General features: G+C 43.6%; 1 protein-coding gene across 3 annotated transcripts in view; it reads left to right on the forward strand.

Moving 5' to 3' along the window:
• LOC143282009 (uncharacterized) overlaps positions 1–24,868 on the forward strand; it is a 74,347-nt gene that overhangs the window by 3,062 nt on the left and 46,417 nt on the right. For 2 of the 3 annotated variants that reach the window (XM_076587402.1, XM_076587405.1), the window contains exons 2-9: positions 9,953–10,758; positions 11,911–12,075; positions 12,976–14,094; positions 16,464–16,613; positions 17,886–17,978; positions 21,311–21,394; positions 22,872–22,955; positions 23,376–23,459. In XM_076587402.1, coding sequence (XP_076443517.1) covers positions 9,975–10,758; positions 11,911–12,075; positions 12,976–14,094; positions 16,464–16,613; positions 17,886–17,978; positions 21,311–21,394; positions 22,872–22,955; positions 23,376–23,459 — 2,563 coding nt within the window. In that variant the 5' untranslated portion in view covers positions 9,953–9,974. Of the gene's footprint in view, positions 1–7,197; positions 7,349–9,952; positions 10,759–11,910; positions 12,076–12,975; positions 14,095–16,463; positions 16,614–17,885; positions 17,979–21,310; positions 21,395–22,871; positions 22,956–23,375; positions 23,460–24,868 lie in introns of those variants that run through there. The other variant, XM_076587404.1, reaches the window with a different exon arrangement.

The following is a 24,868-nucleotide window of genomic DNA, read 5'->3' on the forward strand; positions in this document are numbered from 1 at the left end:
CAGTTTAAAGAGTAACTTTGCATGCCAAACTTGATCATAGGCTTTCTTTATATCAAAGAAAGTTACAAGAACGTTTTTTTTTTCCTAGCAAATTGTTGTTTTACATGTGTTGTAAGTTTAACCAAATTATCAATTGCAGATCTACCTCTCTAAAAGCCCGCTTGATTAATTGGGATAATTCTATTTTTATGGCAATAGTACATCAGTCTTCTCAAAGTTATTCTTTCCAACAGCTTACCAGTATGTGATGTCAGCGCAATTGGTCTGTAACTGTTCTTATCTGTTTTGTGTGTGTGTGTGTGTGTGTGTGTGCGCGCAGTTGTGTGTGTATGAATTGTAAATATGTGTGTGTGTGTGTGTGCGTACGTGTGTGTGTGCGCGCGCGCGTGTGTGTGTGTGTGCATTCTTGAGCGTACCACAGCACACTGAATATGACAGCCTGTTACACATGTCAGTATAATATGTCTGTCTGTCAGTCAGTTTATGTCTGTCTGTCAGTTTATGTATGTCTGTCTGTCAGTCATCTCTGTCAGTCTGTCTGTTCGTCTGTCTGTCTGCCTGTCTCTCTTTCTCTCCCTTCCACCCTTGCCCCCTCTACCCCCTCCCTCACACACACACACGCGCGCGCTCGCGCGCGCGCACACACACACACACACACACACACACACACACATAAGAAAGGCACTGACACACTTGCACCTTTTTTCTTTTTCTTTTTTTTTTTCTTCTTTTTTTTTTTTTTTTTTTAAATTATTTTTTAATATATATTTTCTGTCTGTTTTCTTTTTTTTTATGAATCGTATCAAACTGTTAAAAGCAATGTACTGAAATCTGTGCATACGCTAATTGTAAATGCCGAGTACAGATCCAACCTTACATTTGACAAGGCAAGAGGCTTTGTTTGGGTAGGTCGGGTATATACCTGTGGCACGGAGTGTGTGCCGACGTTGACGCGGCCAAGTTTGAATGAAAGAGTGGGCAGGTACAAAAAAAATAAAAAATAAATAAATAAGCCATTAGCTTTTGCGGGTGTCAGTGTAAATGCAGCAGCAATAATTAATTGGAAGGTAGTTTGCGTGTGTGTGTGTGTGTGTCGTGTGTGTGTGTGTGTATGTGTGTGTGTCTTGTGTGTGTGTGTGTGCGTGTGCTCGGAAAGAACGGTGCAAGTGGCTGAGGAGGCCTGCCAGACGATCCCAGCGATCAGGCGTCGGTGAGACTATAATGGACCGCGTGTCGAATCTCATCCCTAAGAAGTCGAAGAACTTACTTGGGGACAGATCGCATTTCTCCTGGTTCGTGAGGAAGCCCAGTTGGGAGCAAAGGTCTAGAAGTCTGGCCGTATGACTCTGGAGTCAAGGGGGTGGTGTGTGTGGGTGTGTGTGTGTGTGCGTGCGCGCGCGCGCGCGTGTGTGTGTGTGTGCGCGCGCGCGCGTGCGTGCTTAAAATGATTAATTGCCAGTGCGCGTGTAAGTGTCTGTGACTGTGTGCATAATGCGTGTGTGTATGTATGTGAGTGAATGTGCATGTGCGCGGCGCGGGTGAGCGGCGCGCCGCGTGTGTGGGTCCGGGTGTCGTCTTTTGTGTGTGCGTGTTGACTCAATGTCGAAGCACAGATAGTGGTTGGTGAAAGCTGGAATGCTAGATCAAAATGTTTCCTCACGTACATTCCAGTTGGCAATGAGACTTCGCGCACCACACACGCAAACCACACACGCAAACTTCGCGTGTTATATATTGTATATATATATATATATATATATATATATATATATATATATATATATATATATATATATACATGAACCTTTATATGTATAATATATATATATATATACATGAACCTTTTTTTTTCATTTACGCGTACACGATTTGATCACAAGCTGACTTATGCATTACCAGCGCCATATATCCAACAGAACATGCTTTTAACTACTATTTAGTAGGCCTATTTGTGGTGAAAATCAAAACAAAACATGCAATGCATAATTCAGTCACTCAAGTTGAAGCTTTGGCTTCACGAAGGAAGAGAAACTTGAAAGTAGAGGGGGTAGTGTGTGTGTGGGGGGGGGGGAGGGGGCAGTTGGAGAGAATGATGAGGCAGATGGGGGGAGGGGGTTGGGTTGGGCGAGGGTGTGTGTGTGTGTGTGTGCGTGGCAGGGTAGGAGGGTGGATGTGAGGAGGATTGTCCACGTGAGTTATCTGCGCTTAGTCAGACGTCCAAAATTAATAACGCCGGGACAGACAGACGTGCTAGCAGTTCGTACAAGTTAGGCTGGGCTCGCCTCGGCAAGTGAGCGGGCGGCTTGCAAGGAAAAGTTGGTTCGGCTGTTGTGTCAGCCGGGGAATGAGGGCGGGGGTGGGGGTGGGGGGGGGGGGGGAAGGCTGGCGGGGGGCGTGGGGGGGGGGGGTGCCCTGTGTCACATTATCGCAAAGGTTTATTTCGTTGCCGCCGGGGTTAAGAGGTTGTTTTTTTTTGTCTGTGTGTTTTGTTGTTGTTGTTGTTTTTTAATGCTGTGTTTCAGCATCACTTCCTTCTATTTTTTTTCCTTCTTTTTTTTCCAATTATTCTCCAAAAATACAAGCCTAGTCTGCGTGTGTACGCCTATCAGTGGAAGGTGGAGACAGTCTCATTTGCACTTTCCCTCCCTCTCTCTCTCTCTCTCTCTCACACACACACACACACACACACACACACACTGACACACGCATGAATGAGAGCGCGCGCACACACATATAAACAGGCACGCACTCTCTCTTTCACACACACACACACACACACACACACTACTACTACTACTACTACTACTACTACTACTACTACTACTACTACTTGGTCCTTGATTGAGACACATTTTGTTATCGCAGTAATAATCTATTAGGGAGCTGAAAAAGACCCTGACAATCTCCGCTGGCATGGTAAACATGCACTGCGCTTCTGCACTGTGCAAGGTTCTATCAGTGGGGACATTCTCTGAGTCGTGCAAATAACTTGTGTCAAACCTGGTGTGTACAGCCGGGCCCGGTTTTTGATAAGGCGTTGTCGATGACTGCAACTACTGCTACTACTTCTACTTTTAACTATCTGTATGAATGACTTCTTATTACAGAGGAGAAACCATTGACATACAGCTCTCACTTTGCTGTTGGCCCGACTGTAAGCTTATGCCAGTCTGTGTTTTAAGCTGAACGCTGGACTGCTACTACTACTACTGCTACTACTGCTGCTGCTGCTGCTGCTGCTTCTGCTCTTCCTCCTTCACCTCCTGCTATTATAATGATGATGATGATGTCTGGACCTATTATTATTATTATTATCATTATTATTATTATTAGACATTATTATTATTATTATTATTATTATTAGACCTATTATTATTATTATCATTAGACCTATTATTACTATTACACAAACACGCGCACACACACGCGCGCGTACATCACGCACACATACACACACACACACACACACACACACACACACACACACACACACACACACACACACACACACACACACGCACACATTTATTACTATTTCTTATTTTTATAAGGATGTTGAAAATATCATCACTGATGACATATGCGCTTGAAGACAGAAAAAAGAACGCACGCACGCGTACACGTACACACACACACTTTTAGTTTCGATTTCCACTGTAAAAGGAATGAGCCGTTAGTTTTGGTTTCATTTCGCGTGAAATTCTCTCTCTCTCTCTCTCTCTCTCTCTCTCTCTCTCTCTCTCTCTCTCTCTGTGTGTCTCAGTCTCTCTGTCTGTCTGTCTCTCTTTTCTTCTCTCTGTCTGTCTCTGTCTCTCTCTGGAAGTCCTATGAAGAAATTCGAAAGATCATTATGCTTAATTTTCAACGGTGAAAACTTAAAGAACATGGACCTCACCAGTTTGCTTTCAATAGACGATGAAGTAAAAATAAGATCACTGGCGAGATATATCTCCCCCTAGCTTGGGATTGTCGGAAAAAAAGAAATTTAACATCTGAAGCCTTATTATAGTTATGGGGAAAAAAAACATTGTTACCCGGACATCAATTCCACAGCTAAAATGAATGATTTTGTAGAAGGATAGTCCAACTTCTTTTTTCCTTTTTAGTCTTAGAAATATGTTCTGTTTTATGATGTTGTTTTATGTTGTTGTTTTTTTTGGGGGGGGTTCTTTTTTTTTTACATTTTTTTCTTTTCTCTTTCTTACTCCTAGCAGTGTGTTAAGTTTTCTGTAAAGCGCTGTTATTCATTTGTTCATACATTGCCCCCGCCCCCTCCCCCCCTCCCCCAGCCCCCCTTGCCAAAGGATTGTGTTGTCAATGGTAATAAAACAATGTACGTGTCCTTGTACTTGTCTCCCCCTCCCCCCCCCCTCTCTCTCTCTCTGTCTCTAAAAGAATAAGGCATAATCACAATGATCAGAACATACCAGAGTAAATGAGGAGGATATCCATGTATACATATTATTTTCTTATGTTAATTTGGTAAGGTAGATAATTGATATACTGAACTATATCACTGCCAGAATGGATGGTCGAGTTTGTTTGTATGATTAGTTTGTGTTTGTTTGTATGATTAGTTTGTGTGTGTGTGTGTGTTAATCACATGTATATGAAGGATTGTGTATGTGTGCGTGAAATAAAGGCGAAGTGTGTGTGGTGTTTGCGCGTGCATTCGTGCGCGCGCGCGCCGCGTGTATGTGTGTGGGAATGTCAATCGCGCGTGTATGAAGGATTGAGTATGTCAGTGTGTATGTGTGCATAAAAGAAAAGCACTTCATCAAGCGTGGCAGTACGTAGGTATTTGCTGCCTGAAAGCTTTCTTTGTGACTCATGTTTGCCCTGATCTAATGTTCGTGATCTGACATGTTTGTCGATTGGGCGAGCGCGCGTGCGCGTACACATGCACACACACAAACACACTAACACACTAATGAACACGTACGCACACGTACACACACACACACACACACACACGCACGCACGCACGCACGCACGTACGCACATGCACGCACACACACGTACACACACACATGTGTACAGACACATATATATGGACACACACACACACACACACACACACACACACACACAAGCGCGTGTGGGTGGTTGGGGCAGGAAAGGCGGACGAGAGGGGAGAGAGAGGGAGAGAGAGAGAGAGAGGGCGGAGGCGTTGGGGGTGCTCGGTTGCGTCAGGGAACGAGTACATTATTGGGTCCGCTATGATTTTCACGGTCCTAGGTCGCGTTGACACGTACGAACAGAGCGCCAGTGGGTGTGTAAGTGCTGCAGTCAGCAACGCAGCCAGGCAGCTCTGCTCTGGGTTTTTTTGTTTGTTTTTTTTCCCCCTGCAGTGTAAATAAAGTGCAGTTTGTACACGGGACACCGGAGGACCAAGTGTAGTGTATGGCCGTGTGGTGTGGAGAGGTTGTCGTGTGGTGTGGAGAGGTGGTGGTGTGGTGTGGTGTGGAGAGGTGGTGGTGTGGTGTGGAGAGGTGGTGGTGTGGTGTGGTGTGGAGAGGTGTGGTGTGGTGTGGAGAGGTGGTGGTGTGAAGGTGAGGTTTGGTGTGGAGAGGTGGTGGTGTGGTGTGGAGAGGTGGTGGTGTGGTGTGGAGAGGTGGTGGTGTGGTGTGGTGTGGAGAGGTGTGGTGTGGGGTGGAGAGGTGGTGGTGTGGAGGTGAGGTTTGGTGTGGAGAGGTGGTGGTGTGGTGTGGAGAGGTGGTGGTGTGGGGTGGAGAGGTGGTGGTGTGGAGGTGAGGTTTCGTGTGGAGAGGTGGTGGTGTGGTGTGGAGAGGTGGTGGTGTGGTGTGGAGGTGTGGTGTGTGGAGAGGTGGTGTGGTGTGGTGTGAGAGGTGGTGTGGTGTGGAGGTGTGGTGTGGTGTGGAGAGGTGGTGGTGTGGTGTGGAGAGGTGGTGTGTGGAGAGGTGGTGATATGGAGGTGTGGTGTGGTGTGGTGTGGTGTCGTACCGGATATTGTGTGGGGTGCTGTGGAGAGGTGGTAATTGTGGTGTAGTATGATATGGTGTGGGGTGGAGGTGTGGTGTGGTGTGGTGTGGTACGATATTGTGTGGGGTGTTGTGGAGAGGTGGTGGTGTGGTGTAGTATGATATGGTGTGATGTGGGGTGGAGGTATGATGTGGGGTGGTGTGGTGTGGAGAGGTGGTGGTGTGGGGTGGAGGTGTGGTGGTGTGGTGTAGTACGATATGGTGTGATGTGGGGTGTGGTGTGGTGTGGTGTGGAGGTGTGGTGTGGTGTTGTACGATATTGTGTGGGGTGTTGTGGCGAGGTGGTAATTGTGGTGTAGTATGGTATGGTGTGGTGTGGGGTGGAGGTGTGGTGTTGTGTGGTGTGTCGTTCTTTAAACTCTTTCCACGACAAATGATATCAGACGAAAACTGGGTAGGAGGGGGAGGAGGGGGTTACGGTGTTGGGGGGGGGGGGGGGGAGCACTGCTGGGAAGCCGGGAAAACGTCGTTTGTGTGAGTCGCGAGTTAATGTGTGTGTGTGTGTGCGCGCGCGCGAGTATATGTGTTTGAGGAGAAGACCGTGGACTCGTGCGTGGCAGGGGAGGTGGGAAGAGTTCAGTGGATGGTGCTCCCAGTCGTGTGTGTCGTCAGATCGAGTGTGAATGTCAAACATGTGTGACTGCACGTATACACTGGCACACACACACACACACACACACACACACAGAGATAGATAGATATAAGCCTTTGCCGTCAGATTTCGGTTTGCTCTCGTTTCTATTCACGTGTATACATTAACGTTGGCCACTTTCGTTTGCCGCACTGGCTCGCTCTCCCACTGACACAGACGCGCTAGATTACATTATTATTATTAGCAGATGAAACTTACCAGCCACAACTAAATCTGAAATCCTCAAGTTTCGTCAAGTTGATACTGACACACAAAGATGCCTACACACACACACACGCACAGAGGCGCTCACACACACACACACACACACACACACACACACACAGCCCGTCCACCACCACCACCCTCACCCCACCCTCGCGCGCCCCTACACACACAGAGAAACACCCACACACACACACATTGACCCCGCACCCTCCACCCCACCCCCCCCCCCCCCCCCCCCCCCCCCCCCCCCACACACACACACACACCACAACAACATCGTAACTGCCTGCGTAGATCTACACACAGTAAATGCATGCAGCGCACTCCGAGTGCTAAAATGAATGCACTATATCGATTGATCAGAAAGCCCTAGCTAGCTGTTCGTCCAGTTCTCTGCGGGGTGCTTGGTCTCCGTCAACACTGAGTGGCATGAAGAACTGAAGCTGATCCCAGGCTGGTGCATACCATGATGTCAGTGCCCGCACTGGTGAGAATCTGGCGATACATGTACCTGTAGGAGGCAAAAAAAGACTTCCAGGACAAAAACACTGGGAGTGTATTTTTCCTAGGAAAGAAACACTGCAATCTCGGAAGGGGAGTGTTATTTTCCTAGGAAAATTACACTGGCGCCAGGAAAATAACACTGCCACTACGGCGGCAAATAAGACTGGCGGGGGAAAAAACACACTGCGGGTGTCCAGCGTGAATTGTGTTCATTTTGTTCAGAGTGCACGAAGGCAGTGAGCCGAACTCAGTGCCCGTGTTGTTCCCCGGACTTGAAAAAAGAGTTGTTTCGGACTGTTGCAACTTGGTTCATTTCTGCACGATGGGTCGTCCAAAGGATAGCTCTGCCGAAGTTGTCCAAAGAGAGGTTGGCTGACGTATCTATATTCCTTCTCTGACGGCATATTTCCTGAAGGGGCACTTCTGTGGGCACTTCGAAAGGGTTGTTTCATGCGAGTGTTAAACGTGTTCTAAAAGAATTTTAATCATGGAAGAATTTTAGCACAGTCGTTTTATAACATGGGCGATACAACAGATACAGTTACTGTTACTTTGCAAGTGCACTTTTATACAATTTCGACTGCAATGGACAAAATAGATGAAATAATACTTTAAATTGGAACGCACTAAACTCTGTCAAACTTTTGGTTATTTCGAACTTGCACACACATGAAAAACTAGAGCAGTCTTTTTTTCCTGCGGCGTAGTCATTTTTTCCTGGGTGAAGGAGTGTAATCTTCCTAGGAAAATAACACTCCCAGTGTTATTTTACTGGAAATAAAAAACACGTCTGTAGTGTTTTATTCCCGCAGTGTTATTTTCCGACTACACCGGGGTTCGCGGGGTTCTCCTTCCAGTTTTAAGTAATATGATCTGCACCCTGGTCATTCCCTGGTGAGACGATAAACTTGACCGAGGTTTTTTGGGGTTTTTTTTTTTGTTGTTGTTGTTGTTGTTGTTGTTGTTGTTTTTCGGGCGTGTTTATGATTTGCACTTGGCACGCGTTAAAGGACCCATGGCAAGAAAATGGTTGTCCCTGGCAAAATGCTGTAGAAAAAAATTATTAAATTCTCTCTCTCTCTCTCTCTCTCTCTCTCTCTATATATATATATAAATAAATATATATATATATATATATGTGTGTGTGTGTGTGTGTGTGTGTTTCGGCGTGTATCTGTGTGTGTATCTGTCTGTCTGTCTGCCTGTCTGTGTTTGTGTCTATGTCTCTGTGTGGGTACACGGGGAAACGAATGATAAGTGCAAGCAGTTGTCAGTGGGTTCTGCCTACTTTGACAGCCTGTCGTAGAATCGGCGATTCCGTATTATTTTTCTGGGGCGCTTTGAGCTTGGTGTGTGACCCTTGAAGATATAAGCTATATCAAAAACAAAACAAAACGAAAAAAAAAAAAGAAGTAGTATCGATCATGAACAGAGAAAATGGATGGTGTGGGGGAGTGGGCTAGAGAGAGAGAGGGAGAGAGATTTTGCATTGTGGTGGTGTGCCGTCGAAGACGACCCGAAAGCAACTTGTACAAAACCCTTCGACCATCAGTTCTGATGGGTTTGGATTCTCTCTCTCTCTCACTCTCTCTCTCTCTCCGGTCTCAGTCTCTGCCTCCGTCTGTCTCCCTCTCTCTCTGTCTCTGTCCCTCTCTCTCTCTCTCTCTCTCTCTGGGGCATGCAATGACATATATAATGCAGTATTGTGCAGTGTAGATCCTTTTTCAGGGCGGGGACTGGATCGGGAAAAAAAACCAAAAAACGCGCCAGTGCTCATCAGTTATCCTCGAGAATAAATTATCTTGTCTTGTCTTGTCTTGTCTTGTCTTTCTCTCTCTCTCTCTTGCCGTCTCTTGCTCCCCCCCCCCTTCCCCCCCCCCCCCCCCCCCCCCCCATCTCCCTCCCTGTCCCTTTCTCCCATTGAGCTGAAGGCATATTACTGAGCTGAGTCTGTAAACAAACTGTATCCATACGCATGACATGAACATCCGATGAGAGGGTAACGCACTCCCCACCCCCCACTCCACCCCCCTGCCCCCCTTCCCCCTCCTTCCCCTCCCCAGCCCCCCACCCCCACCCCACCTCCACCCACCCCACACACAAGGCGTAGTCGTAAGCGTCCGTATTGGAAGCGAGAGAGTCTGGGCACACTGGTTCGAATCCCACAGTCGTCGGTACTTTCTTCCCCTCCACTGGACCTTGAGTGGTGGTCTGGACGCTGATCATTCAGATGAGACGATAAAGCAAGATCTCCCCGGCGTGCGCAGCATGCACTTAGCGCACGTAAAAGAACCCACAGCAACAAACTGGTTGGCGCACGTAAAAGAATCCACAGCAACAAAAGGGTTGTCCCTGGCAAAATTTTGTTTTAAAAAAAATCCATTTTGACAAGCAGGCAGTAAAGAAGAAGAAGCAGAAGAAAAAAAAAAATTTTTTTAAAGGTGGCGCTTTTAGTGTTGCGACACGTTCTCCCTGAGGAGAACAGCCCGAGTTTCACACAGAGAAATTTGTTGTGACAAAAAAGAGAGTAAATACAATACAAAACAAAACAGTGCAATACAATGTTTTTATGGCTCTGTCCGTCCAGGTTTCTTTGCCTTGGGTTTACAATGGACGGCGGTCATCAACCAAAGAACAACGATGAAGAAGACCCAAGACCACTTCATGCTCAGGAGCAGTCTGTTGATGAGCATGATGATGCAGGCAGTGAGGCAGATCCCGAGGAACGGTCAGATTCCGATGAGGAAGCTGGAAGCAGCCCTGCCTCACACGGAGAAGGCACTGAAAGCCAGACGAGCGCCAACATGAACAGTCAAAGTCCAGCTGCATCCAACAGCCCTTTTGCATTTGGGGCAAAGGCATTTGGTAGCTTACCTGGTGGTTCTGGTGCCAACACTGGTGGTTCTGGTGCCACCGTTGGTGGTTTTGGTGGTTTTGGTGCTACCGCTGGTGGTTTTGGTGGTTCTGGTGCCACCGTTGGTGGTTTTGGTGGTTCTGGTGCCACCGTTGGTGGTTTTGGTGGTTCTGGTGCTACCACTGGTGGTTTTGGTGGTTCTGGTGCCACCGTTGGTGGTTTTGGTGGTTCTGGTGCTACCGCTGGTGGTTTTGGTGGTTCTGGTGCTACCGTTGGTGGTTTTGGTGGTTCTGGTGCCACCGTTGGTGGTTTTGGTGGTTCTGGTGCTACCACTGGTGGTTTTGGTGGTTCTGGTGCTACCGCTGGTGGTTTTGGTGGTTCCAACAGCACATTTTCATTTGGGCAAATGGCATCTGGTGGTGCTTCTGTCCCCTTTTCTGGCTTCAGTTTTGGTGGTTCGGGTGCCACTCCTGGTGGTTCTGGTAGTGTTCGCTTCCCTGCAACAACATCTGTTTCTGGACCCAGTTCTGTTGCCACAGGTATGTTGCTTTTGGCTCATTGTAGAATTTCAGTGTTCACAAGGTAGGCCTAAAGGCATGGTTTGTGTGTTCTCTGAGTACACACACACACACACACACACACACACACACACACACACACACACACGCATTCTCGAGTATATATTATAGATATATATAGAGAGAGATAGATAGATAGATAGATGTCAGTGTCTGTGTGTGTGTAAGTTTGATAAGTTACGCATGGGTAGTTTGTAGTTTGAATGTGAGTGTGTGTGTGTGTGTGTGTGTTTGAATTAGAATCATAATAATCAGAATCAGAATCATATTTATTTGTCATGAAAAACGTAAATGAAAGGTTTAGTGTGTGTGTGTGTGTGCGCGCGCACGCGCTCTCGCACGCATATGTATGTGAATACAGAAGATCACATACACATGTAAATGATTCCGGCATCCATGTCAGTGTTCAGTGTGTTAATGGAAATCGAGCTCATACCTAGCACGCACACCCATGAAAAAGGTCTGTGGCTACCAGCCCATACGTGGTAGGGTAGAAGCAGTCATGCAAGCCACAGTTCTCTGACTTTTTGCTGCTCCTCTGAAGCAGGACTGCAGTCAAAGCATTGCATCTTCTACTCACCAAGTGAGGCAGCTTCCTCCTTATAAGTTAACTGTCCTTGCAAAACTGCTCATCAATGAGGCAGTGTCCTCTTGACAATTTAACTGTCCTTTGCAATACTGCTTACCAGTGAGGCAGCTTCCTCCTTAAAAGTTAACTGTCCGTGCAAAATTGCACACCATTCTCCTGACATGTTAACTGTCCTTGCAAAACTGCTCACCAGTGATTCAGTGTCCTCCATACAACTCATAAGCGAGTGGTTCCTTCTTACAAGTTTATCTGTTCTCTGAAACCGCTGTTCAGCGGAGCATGATTACGAAAACCACTCAAATGGGGTGAAAGAAAAGCGAGTAAAGGATTAAACAACAATAAAGGGAAAGGTATGCTCAGGCAATGCTGCTTATGCTTATGCTTCCGATTGAGCAAAGCACAGGTAAATAAAAGATACAGAGGAACAAAACCCCAACATTTCTTCATGTGTGTGTATGTGTGTGTGTGTGTGTGTGTGCAGTTGATGCCATACCTTTGATTGCTCATTCATCTCTGATTGAAAGGTGCAGGCAACGTTTTCGCTGACCCCAAAGCAAAAGCATCGACTGAAGGAGCTACCAAGGACAACACACAGACTGCTCCTGCCGGGAGTGACGAGTTGGATGCTGCTAGGATTGTGGAGTCTCCCTACCATGTGAACTTGGGAAATCTTTCTGCATTACTGGAAGGTGAGGAGAGTTATATTGCAAAAAAAAAGAAAAAGAAAGGGGGGGGGGGCAAACAAACAGTTTGTGCACAAACATGTTGTTCATGTTGTTCACATGCAAATATTTGCTCACACTGATGGCATAAATGCAAGTGAATGCGTACTGACAAGTTCTAATCTGAGACGTAAGGGCAAACAACATGTGTGTGTGTGTGTGTGTGTGTGTGTGTGTGTGTGTGTGCGTGTGCATGCGCGCACATGCACACTAAAACAATCTCTGTCTTTGTCTTTGCCTTTGTCTCTGGCTCTCTCTTTCTCTCTTTCTCTCTCTCTCTCCTTCTCTCTCTCTCTCACACACACATACACTCACACACACACACACACACACACACACACACATTCATAGTGCAATATTTCTGAATTTTAAGTCAGAATGGCAAATTCTTATTAAGTTATTAGTGTTATATTTGTGTATACATTATTATGGCTGTTGAAAATTCCTTATTAACCTAATTACTTTCTTGAATAAAATGAATTTTTCTTGATTTATTAGAAGAAATATTACTACTGCTACTAACTATTATAAAAAGAAAACAATGAAAATAATATGTCACTTTCTTTTCCAGCTGATTTTTCTAATTCAGATTGTGATTTGGTATTACCCTTGCCCAAATGCATGATATATAAATGATTATTGTTGCTTTAATATTAACTCTATAAACTAAGTCCAAATAACTACTATCTTTAAAAGCAGAAGAAAAAAATATGTGAAAGTGTCCCAATTTACAAACTCAACATGCATATTCTTTTTTTCTGATGTATTTTCACAATAGAATTTGTTAGAGCTGTTGAAAATGTTTTGTGTTGGATTTTCTTGGAAAACCAAAAAAAAAAAAAAGAAAAGTGTTCTTTATTGTGTCAGGTAAAACCAGTACACCATTATCAACGGGTACATTGCCCCACGGGGATGGAAAGCAGGTCAACACCCAACCCTTTCTGTTTGTAACACCAACAACACCACAGGTACGGTTCTCAAAACCTGCAAACAGAAGAGGAAATATGCGAACTTCAAGCTCCAAACAACTCTTTGGTCATGGACAAAACTTTCCAAACAGGCCCAGCCCTTCACAACAACCATCGATGCAAGATCAACCAACAAGTGTCCTCCATGTAGCCGCACAGACGAAAGCCGGTCAGCATACCCAGGTCTCTGAAACCACCAGCCCATCAAGCACAGACCAGAAGAAACACACGGCTGGGCCTGACCAAACAGAAATGACGGGTCAAACTCAGGATCCCGAGGGCAGAGGAAGTATGCCACCAGCTGAACAGTCACCACGTTCAGATCCATTGCCAGGAAACGATCAGACCCCTGGTCAGGGTGCCACTGGCTCCAGAACAAACCAGAACGAAGGCACAACGCAAGCCATGGGGAGAAAGGCAGCAGATTCAACCCAAGGGTCAGGTAAATCTTTTGCTGATGCTACTGCTTCTCCTAGAACCAGCACTGAGCAGGTGCCTCCTTCCCCTGCAGATTCAGGTTTGGGGGACAACACTTCTATTGGCTCTCAAAGCGGTCAGCATACCCAGGTCTCTGAAACCACCAGCCCATCAAGCACAGACCAGAAGAAACACACGGCTGGTCCTGACCAAACAGAAATGACGGGTCAAACTCAGGATCCCGAGGGCAGAGGAAGTATGCCACCAGCTGAGCAGCCATTTTCTGCCACGGTACAGCATCATCAACAATCTGCTACGTCCAATTCAAAACTTCAACAGTCACCACGTTCAGATCCATTGCCAGGAAATGATCAGACCCCTGGTCAGGGTGCCACTGGCTCCAGAGCAAACCAGAACGAAGGCACAACGCCAGCCGTGGGGAGAAATGCAGCGGATTCAACCCAAGGGTCAGCTGATGCTACTGCTTCTCCTGGAACCAGCACTGAGCATGTGCCTCCTTCCCCTGCAGATTCAGGTTTGGGGGACAACACTTCTATTGGCTCTCAGGCTGGCTCCCCAAGTCGTTCGCTAGACAGAACAAGTGAGTTTTCCGAATGTGTTTCTCTTTTTTTTTTCTTTCTTTTTTTTGGGGGGGGCATTAATTGATTGATTTATTGATTGAGAAATAAATATGAATATAAACCATTTGAAATATAACATGCACACAAGAACTGAAAAGACACATAGATGGTCATGATCCCAGCTTTGTAGCATGCCATACAGTATTCCATGCACTCCCAGTTAGTAATACTCCCATCAAAGATTAAGGCAACAAGCACATCATCCCTTATGCTACTAACTTAAGACAATGCATTCTGATTTGTGTATAGGATTTGAATTGTTCAGACTACTATTTGCTGATGGAATGAAAGTCTCTTTGTGTGCTTTTCTGGATTTTTAATGGGTGTGCAAGAAATCTTTAGCCGTGAGGCGGCAAGGGAAGCTAAACTGAAATGGATGAGCAATAGCCACTGAATAGCATCAGCTCATTTCAGGTCTTTCCATTAACCCCTTGACTTCTGTTGTCATGTGTTTTCTTCAGTGAAGGGCTGTCGCCTGACTGAAGACTTTAGTGATAGGCCGTACTTCATACTTTTGTTTGGGAGGCTTGTTTTGCATGCACTCAGCTGTTTGTGTGTTTGTGTGCGTGTGTGTGCGCACGTGTGCGCACACGCGTGTGTGTGCATGTATGCTTGTGTGCCCGTGATATGCTTAGACACATGCACTCATTTAACCTTTTCTTTCTTATTTTGTTTTATATTTTTTCTTTCTTGTCATTGTTCTGTTTCACTGGTTGTTGTGCATGGACGCTGTGTGTGTGTGTGTGTGTGTGTGTGTGTGATTACTTTTTATCATCCAACCAACAATTTTTGGGGAACTGGCTTTGCAGTTGCATTAATCTTTTATTACCCTTTTTTTTCTAGATAACAGACAGGCTGAGCTATATCTTTACAGGGGTGGTTTGTCAGGGTTGTGGTGATAATATATAGGTTTTTTTTCTATTATATCTTCTTCTGCTGCTGCTGCATTTGTGGGTTGCAACTCCTACGTTCACTGACATATTCAAGTGAGCTTTCAGTTGTGCGACCATTTTTACCTTGCATGTAGGCAGCCATGCTGGATATGTTTTTGTTTCCATGACCCACCATATGCTGACCCTGGCTACAGGGCCTTTCTTTTCTTCTTCTTTTTCTTCTTCTTCTTCTTCGTTCGTGGGCTGCAACTCCCATGTTCATTTGTATGTACACGAGTGGGCTTTTACGTGTATGACCGTTTTTTACCCTGCCATGTAGGCAGCTGTATTCTGTCATCGGGGGTGTGCATGCTTGATATGTCATTGTTTCCATAACCCACTGAATGCTGACATGGATTACAGGATCTTTTCATGTATGTATTTGATCTTCTGCTTGCATATACACACAAAAGGGGTCCAGGCAAAAGCAGGTCTGCACATATGTTGACCTGGAAGATCGGAAAAATCGCCACCCTTTACCCACCAGGCACCGTTACCGAGATTCAAACCCAAGACCCTCAGATTGAAAGTCACTTGACTGTTGCGCCCATCAACAGGACCTTTAACTCAATCAGTACTGTGCCTGAGCATTGCTCTGGCATCAAAATTTGTATCATCAAAACAGTTTTCACATTCCTGTATATGCATAAATCGTAAGGAGAAGGAACTAACTTCTACAGAATTTATGGATGTGTCTACAGACAATATGGAGGAAAAACATTTTATAATCTGTGGGGTTTTTTTCTGCATCAGTATGGCATGGAAGCCTGCTGAGGCTGTAAACTCCCTAGGATGGAATGAGTGCATGTTTTATCTTGTGAGTGTGTATACACATGAAGGAGGTTCAGGCTACTACAGTAATTCTGCACAGATGTTGACCTGGAAGTATCAGAAAGAAATATCCACCTACAACCCATCAGGTGCTCTGAAGCTGGGGATCGAACCCAGGAAATTCAAAGCAAGAATCCAGCGCTCTAAGCATTCTGCCACTGCACCCGTCTGTGGTGATGTTAACTCATTGTACTCCACAGCTACATGCCTGCAACTCCCCTGGAACAGCACTACAGGAGACTGCTGCAGAAAAATCACGTTGGTTTATTTAAACAGCGAAAATCGATGGAGAATTGTTGATTTAATCGGTCAAACAAAGTTTCATTTTCATGCTTCTGGAATCCATAGAATGCCAACTGTACCAAGCAAGAATGAACGGAATTAGAATAGTGTGTTGGTGCGAGAATACTCATACCTGGTCCACAGGGGAAGTAATCATGGTATTAGTTAACCCATACCTGAAGTAGAATGAGGTCATGTTGTTGGGTTGTTGTTTTTCATTGTCGTTGTTGATGTCATTGAAGCCATCATTGCTTGAACCACTGAAATTTTTTATGGTGTTGAAGGTGAAGTATCTGAGTCCTCCACCGCTGTGCCAGGTGATGCTGCTGAGGTCCACAGGTTGCTGTGTCAGGTCCAACATCTTCAAGAGCAACTGGGTCAAGTCCACTCAAGGATGACGCAGCAGGAAATGCAAATGATGGACGTGAAGAATGGTGAGTGCATGGGTCACTCATTGAACAAGATCTTTCCAGAACCAGGTTGAGAGAGTTGGGGGCTGAAGGGGTAGGAAGGGGATGGGGAGGCAGAGGGGGTGTGTGCAGATATTGACTTGGCTGTCCGGCAGGCAGGTAGATGGACCCCTGTTCCAATTGCAGTTCCAGTTTGAAGGAGGTGTCGAATGAAACATGCGGACTGATTCATTAACGCAACATCACATCTGCCTGGCTGACCTGCACTTAATTAACTCTTTCACCACCACAGGCGACTTTTGTCGACAGAGAGGGGTCATGTTGATGAGATCATTTTCACATTGTAACAAATCTCGACAGCTGTAGCCAGTTTCCCGACATTAGAACAATGACTAAACTTTGCCCCCTGACCTAGTTTGAAGTGAACAAGGCCTTTGTATTGTTTTGACATGAACCAATGCCTTTGACTGAGAGGATCATTTCTAAAACAATTGGCGTTGTGGAGTGTTTTTCACACTGAAACTTGGCGGTGAAAGATTTAAACCCAAGCCTTTAGAGCTTATACATTAGGTTTGTATGAAACATGGACATAAAACGAAACAACATATAATGAAACAAAAGTATCAATGTAAGTGTAAATACATTATCCCTTGACTGCTGCTGATGAGTACACTTGTGAGTGAAGGACTGTTGCCCAACTAAGATAGGATTGAGTTTACAGGTCGGGACATTAGTCACTTTTCTTTATTCGAATATCCTTCCTCTTAGGACTGCATTGCTTCTGTTCATTTAAATCAATTATACAACTTACAAGTACACAAAATGTACTTCAAGCTCTTGTAGTTCATGTCAAACTAATATAATTCCACCAGTCTTCATCAGTCAAAGAGCTGCAATGAAATAAAATGAAAGATGTGTACAAGGCAAACAATTGAAACAAAATAAGAATTTTTATTTTTTTAAAAACGCGGGGGGGAGGGGGGGAGAAAAAACAAGTTTGCCCTGGATCTGGGAAATGCTACTGGTAATGTTGTGGGTTGACAATTAGGTGTGTCAGTCAGCCAGCAAGAAGAAGGTTAAGAATGAAGATACTTATGCTGAGCATCAAAACTGCTAGGGAGTCAGATATTGCCAAGTTGTTCAGTCTCACACAAAAACATGCACATACATATGCAGATACACGCATGCACACAGCAGCTGGTTTCCAACAAAGATGACGGGCTAAAAGTATCAGTTGAATATGAATGCTGTTTTTCACATATCACTTCCTTATATCACGCTTTCTTGATTTCACAGGCAAGTCTAAGGAACTGGAAGACTTGCAGGCTCAGTACCATCGACAGGAGAGTACCATTGACCATCTGAAACAGGAAAATCAAAAACTGAAAGGTACATTTATTGTTTTACCCACATAACTATCTTTGGCATTGTCATTTCCAATAGATATCCCAAATGTCAGACAAATCAAAAGAAACAAAACAAAGCAAAACAAAAAAAAAACCAAAATAAAAATGTTTTGTTATACTACAAATGAAGGGTGGATGTATGATGTGTTTTACAAAGAAAAATGGCCAAGTATAATTGAAGTAGTGATAATACTGAAAAAAAAAAGATACATAAAAAAGCACTTGTTTATTTACAGTGTTGTTTATTTATTGATTGATGTGTTCATGATTCATTTTATCCTTCTCTATATACTCTCCTTTCTGAACCTGGTTGGAATTTAAGATGTCTTGATACAAATGCAGGCATACTTCCATGAATACACACGTAACAGTGGGAGATATCTGATCCACCGTCCTTGAAACAAAAACTGAATGAGTACTGCCAGGACAGTGGAAGATGAGCAGCCTTGACTCATTGAAGCCTGTGCCTGAGCAAGGCATGGCTGTGGAAAATCCAGTTTCAGTTTTCAGTTTCAGTTTTTCAAGGAGGCGTCAGTGCGTTCAGAAAAATCCATATATGCTGCATCACATCCGCCAAGGAGATGCCTGACCAGCAGCATAACCCACCACTTTTTATCAGGCCTTGAGTGTGTGCATGTACATTTGTGTGTCTATCAGAGTGGATTTCTACAGAATGTTTCCAGCGGACAACACTCTCGTTGCCATGGGTTCATCTTAAGTTCGCTAAGTGTGTGCTGCACACGGGACCTAGGTTTATCATCTCATTCAAATGACTAGATGTTCTGTTTGATTTTCCAGTCAAACTTGGGAGAAAGGATGACAGCAAGATTCAAACCTAGACCCTCATGGACTGTCTGTATTGGCAGATGAGTGTCTTAACCATTCTGCCACCTTCCTCCTGATAGTGGTGTACTCCTTATGTGAAAAATCCTTTTATGAAAACAGTTTCCATGTTCCCACATATGGATAAACTGCAAGCAAAGGGAACAAACTTCGACAGTATGTCCATTTGTGTCCCCACAAGTCGGTTTAGAGGGCAAAAAACGTTCGATGATAGTATATTTTCTGTGTTTTTCTGCATCAGCATGGAGAGGAAGCTAGCTGCAACTGTAAACTCCTCGGGGTTGAATGGGTGAAGGATTCCACCCCACAGCTGAGCAGTGCTGCTAAGGCATTGAACCCTGATTCATCAAATCAGTTTTTAAACCATTCAGCCAGGTTTAAATGTTATGCAATGGGCACATTTTTTGATAAACTTTAGCGCAGCCTATTGTCAGAATTTTGATGCAGTTTGAACATTTTCAAGCTGCTTCTTTTTTTTTCTTTTTTTTCTTTTTTTTCAAGGATTTTTATGATTGTTACTACAAAGTCATGTTTCACTACTTGGCGAGTATCATGCAATACTTTCATGTGCATATTGTGCATTTACTCCTGACAGTGATGTCAAGAATGATGCTGTAAACATTGAATAGTGAAGCAATGCATGAATGATCAATGAGAACAATCATCTTTCTTTCTTTTTTTTTCTTAACCATCCAAAAATCACTGCTGAAACCTCCCAGAAAAGTTGCACAGGGTGTAATCCTTGCAGCACTGAAAGGGTTAATGAAAAGGCTGTAACAGTACTACCGCGTGTCTCTCTTTTGTTGCTTGTTGGCACAGGTGACCATGTAGGGCCATATTATTAGGGCTGAAAAACTGTGAATATTAGTCCAGTAGAACCTGAGAAAACAAAAATGAAAACAAACATCTGGAAAAGAAAACTAGGTGCTAGTTTTGTCACACTCAAGCACATAAACCATGGACATACTTGGGGTAAGTCTTGTCAAGGTCTTCATTGTGCGCAGATTCATGGGACATCGCCATTGAAGGGACATGGCGGCGGTCTCCACTCTGGGGGAGACGCTCACTCAGTCTGGCTCTATGACGAAGCCATTATTGTCATCAGTAGGGTGCTTAGTATGTGGTGTCCTAAGTACATTAAACCAGGAAAGGCACTAAAGAACACCACTGAAGTGACTCAGCAGCAGTGCAGGATCCGCTCTGGTGAGTGGCCTCCCGGCGAACTAACATCGATGGTTCTCTGTGGACTGACGGCACTGGGGCTTTGACAGATGAATCCAGATGTGGCTGTGTATGGGGAACTGGAATGGGTGGTGTGGGAGTAATGCCACTGAAACGGTGCAGATGATGGGGCAACAACAACAAAAAAATTTAAAAATAAAATAAGTAAATAAATAAATAAAATATATATATAACAGGCATACAAAATCAAAAATTGCTAATACGTCATATGTCCAAGGTTTTGATGGGAATATTGGTACTTATTTAGCGCCTATTGTTGGTCAGGGACTAAGTTCTAAGCACTTTACAAACATGGAGTCATTTGCACAACAAGCTGCCTACCTGGGTAGAAATCAACTGACAGCTGCCACTGGGTGCTCATCATTCGTTTCCTGCGTCACTCAATCAGTTTTCAATCACATACATGTATACTCGTACAGATATGTAAAATTTTACGAGTATGACCAGTTTGTTTATTTACCCACCGTGCAATCAGCTAATATCCGTTTTCAAGGATGTGCATGCTGGGTATGCTGCTTGTTTCCATAACCCACCAAAGGCTGACATGGGTTACAGGATCTGTAATATGTGTATTTGATCAATTGCATGTGAAAACTCATAAACGGGATTCAGGTACTAGCAAAAGAAGAGGTACAAAAAAACACACCAAAAAACATAGAAAGAGTGCAGAAAAAGAAAGAAAAGAAAAATATGCAGGTGAATGGACCAGCAGTTGAAAACGATCAAGGAAGAGAGGACAAAAAGAAAAAGGACAAAGGCCAGAAACAAAGAGAGCGATAGAAAAGAGTTAATTTCTTGAAGAGAATTTCCGTGAGGTGGGGGTTTCTGTAATTGATACTGAAAGAACCCTACACTTGAGATACTGAAAGAACCCTACACTTGAGGAATATTGCAGTTTGACACCAAATCATCCGAATGAAGAGGAAAGTACAGACAAAAAACAACAACTGCACTTTAGAATCCATATAGATATGGGCACCAGTTTGCTTGCCAAACTAATCAGTCATGTGTTCAGAATGACAGTCAACCATAATTATCACCACCGCCCTCACATACACATTCTTGCACATACATACTTGCCACATCCCTAAACCTTGTTCATGTACATGCTTTGCTCTCGTTGTCCTGGCTCTGTTTTATCTTGATCTGCTCTCTCCTGTGCACTGATAAGTCACCTTTTGTTTCTGTTTTGTTTTTTGTTGTTTTTTTCATTACATTTGTTCTGTGCAGCAAAGTCCAAGGAAATGGAAGCACAATGGAAAGAGCAGAGAAACTTGACAGAGCGTTTACAGGAAGAATATAAGAAACTGAAAAGTATGTCTTTTTCCTTTTTCTTTCTTTTCTTTCTTCCTTTTTTTTCTCTTCTTGTTGTTGTTTGCAAGTTTGTGTGTGTCTGTGTCTGTGTCTGCCTCTGAATGTGTGTCAGTGTCTTTGTGTGCCTGTGTGTGTATGTGTGTGTGTGTGTGTTAGTGTGTGTGTGTATCTGCATGTACATCTGTGTTTGTGTGTGTGTGTGTGTGTGTGTAGATTGTGTTTGAACACATTTTGAAGCACTTTGAGATGATTGTAAAGAGCAACAGGTGGCACAGGTGTGGCCCAGTATTTTTTTTATGGGGCATTCAGAAAGAACAGTGTGGGGTCAATGCCTCTGAAAATTAATGACATGAAATAAAAGTAGAAAGGATGCAATGAGCACAATGTAGGTTGATTAACACATTTCTGACTGCGACTGACCAAGCGTTGTTCTCATGAAATTCCACCCATGGACAACGTTATGACAAATTGCTGTTCCTGACAGCTTCTACTACTACTACTTTCAATCTTAGGATTGCGTATAACTTCACCACACATGAGTGCCAGGGGAGATCTCACTTGAACCAGTGAGGAGGAATTTTGTTTAATGTCCCGTCACACATATCGGTGATTGAAGACATTTTGTTAAAGTATTTATGAATACATCTGAGTATTATCGGTCAGAAGGGGTGGGAGATGTGGATGAATGGAGGGTTGGGAGAAACTGGGCAAATGAGGGTAAAAATGTGGGTGAAATTTGGAAGAAAAAAAACAAACAAAAAAAACCCCAACTCTAAATACAGTTACAGGAAATTACTTAAAGGACTTCGTAAAAGAGAAGTCGTTAAACTGACCAGCGAAACAACTGATAATGAACCAGTGAATCGAGATATCATGGCCACAATCAATCAAGGAGCATATAATGAACATCAAACTAATATTTCAGCATCTTGTCCTCCATTTCTTCACGGCAGCCAAAACTGTTTCATTGGAAAACAAACAAAATTGTTCACTCTTAATTGTTCTGATTCAAATCCCAAGACTTTTGGATTAAAAGCCTGAATCTCTGACCATTTACGTGTTGCATTTGTTGGTTTTACTTACAAACATGACAGCATGACACTGCGCTTGTTGTTTTTTAGTTTTTTTTGCTTTTTTTTTGTTTTTTTGTTTTTTTGTTTTTCCTTTTGCTTTCATTTTTATTCCTTTTGTCTGATATGTTCACATCAACACCTGTGAAGAGAAACACACACAAACACACGGACACACACATACACACTCACACACAGATATGTGCATACACTCGTGTATGTGCACACACGTGTGGGCGCACGCACTCATGCACACACACACACACAAACACACACACACACAAAACCTGTTTTTTTTTTCTTGTCACTATTGCGTATCACTGCATTTTAATTCTCCTTTTCTAAATATGATTTCTTTTTTTCTTTTTTTAAGTGATATCATATTCACGGCACACTTATTTGTGCAGAGGACTATGACAAATCAGAGAAAGACTGCAGTGAACTGAAAGACACCATCCAGCGTCTTGAGCAGAAAAAAGAAGAATTTAAAGGTGCATACTATCCTCCTTCTGTCTCTGTCTCTGTCTCTGTCTATCTTTCTCTCTGTCTCTGTCTCTCTTTCTCTGTCTCTTTCTCTGTCTCTCTTTCTCTGTCTCTTTCTCTGTCTCTCTCTTTTTCTCTCTCTTTCTCTCTTATTCTCACTCTTATCCACATTATGGAAATATTACATTTTTTGTGTCACACACACACACACACTACACACGCACACGCACACACACACACACACACCTACACACGCACACACGCACACGCACACACACACACACACCTACACACACATAGACACACATAGACACACAGAAGGCCTGGGGTTTTTTTTGGGGTACCATTATTGCAGTATCACTCCATTTTATTTCTCTTTTTGTTGTTGTTTCATCTTTCAAACGTAACCTTCACACTTGTGTGTGCAGATGCTTGTTCCAAATCAGCAAGTGCCCTTATCAGACAGAAAGCTGAATTGCAACATCTTGAACAGGAAAAACAGCAACTTAAAGGTATATACTCCCCTCAGTCTCTTTCTGTCTCCGTCTTTCTCTATTCCTTCTCTCTACCTCTCTATCTCTCTCTCATATTCTCAGTCTTACTCTTACTCTCGCAAACACTGGAAACATTGAAACATTTTCTGTGTCACACAAGTGTACACACACACACACACACACACACACACACACACACACACGCACACACACACAAATAAAAAAAAGTTCAGTTGGAATCGATGCACTATCGAATGTGATGCTAAAATACATCCCAAAAATTTGTATCGTTTTCCTACACAAAATATATCAGAAATGTTGGACATCTGGAACTGTACCACAGATATGGAAAACATCAATAGTTGTACCGGTTTTAAAAGCAGGAAAACCTAAACGTAATAAAAATAGTTACAGGCCTATTGCTTTGACCTCGCATGTCTGTAAATTGATGGAAAAAATAGTCCTGTTTAGAATTATAACTTACTGCGAAAAATACAATATCATTCCAGTGAACCAGGCTGGATTTACAAAAGGAAGATCAACGGTCGAACACCTAGTAAAGATTACAACTCAAATAAAACATCAGTTTGCCCGCAGAAAAAGTGTCCTCGCAACGTTTTTTGACGTAAAAAAAGCCTACGATCAGGTTTGGCACAAACGTCTTTTATTCAAACTGAAATCAGTTGGAATATCTGGTAATCTCTATGAGTATATTAAAAGTTTTTTTTATCTAATAGAATTATTCAAGCAAGGGTGGGAACACATTATTCTTTGCCACATAAACTTGACATGGGAATTCCACAGGGCTCAGTTATAGCCCCTATTCTCTTTAATATTCTTATTCAGGATCTACCAAAGGCATTGTCAAATCGTGTAGTTTTAGTACAGTATGCTGATGATATATGTATGTGGATGGGTGTCAATCTAAAAAAGTCAACCCCACAAAGAGCACAGAATTATATACGTCGTTTGTATCAGTCTGATCTCGATAACATTGGTAACTATATGTTTGAAAATGGTCTAGCTTTGTCGACTGAAAAAACATGTATGATGTTGTTTAATTCAGGTGGTAACCCATCTAGCACACCCATTTTTAAATTACTTGGTGACGTCATTGATTATAAACAGGTAGTGAAGTTTTTTGGGCGTTTATCTTACTTCAAAGCTGACATGGAACATTCACTTTGATTACATCTTAACAAAGGCAAGGAAAAGTATCAATTTTATGAAAATTATAAGCCGCTTACCCTGGGGAATGGATACAAAAACATTGATTCATCTTGCCATGGCCCTTGTAAGATCTAAGATAACCTATGCACAAGAAATATTTTTCAGTGCACCTAAATATCTATTACAAAAGATTCAAAGTGTAGACTGTAAGGCTATCAAAATTGCCCTCGGAGTGCCCTCTCATGCATCCAATCAGG

Source organism: Babylonia areolata, chromosome 5 (genome assembly GCF_041734735.1).
Source record: "Babylonia areolata isolate BAREFJ2019XMU chromosome 5, ASM4173473v1, whole genome shotgun sequence".
Lineage (NCBI taxonomy): Eukaryota > Metazoa > Mollusca > Gastropoda > Neogastropoda > Buccinidae > Babylonia > Babylonia areolata.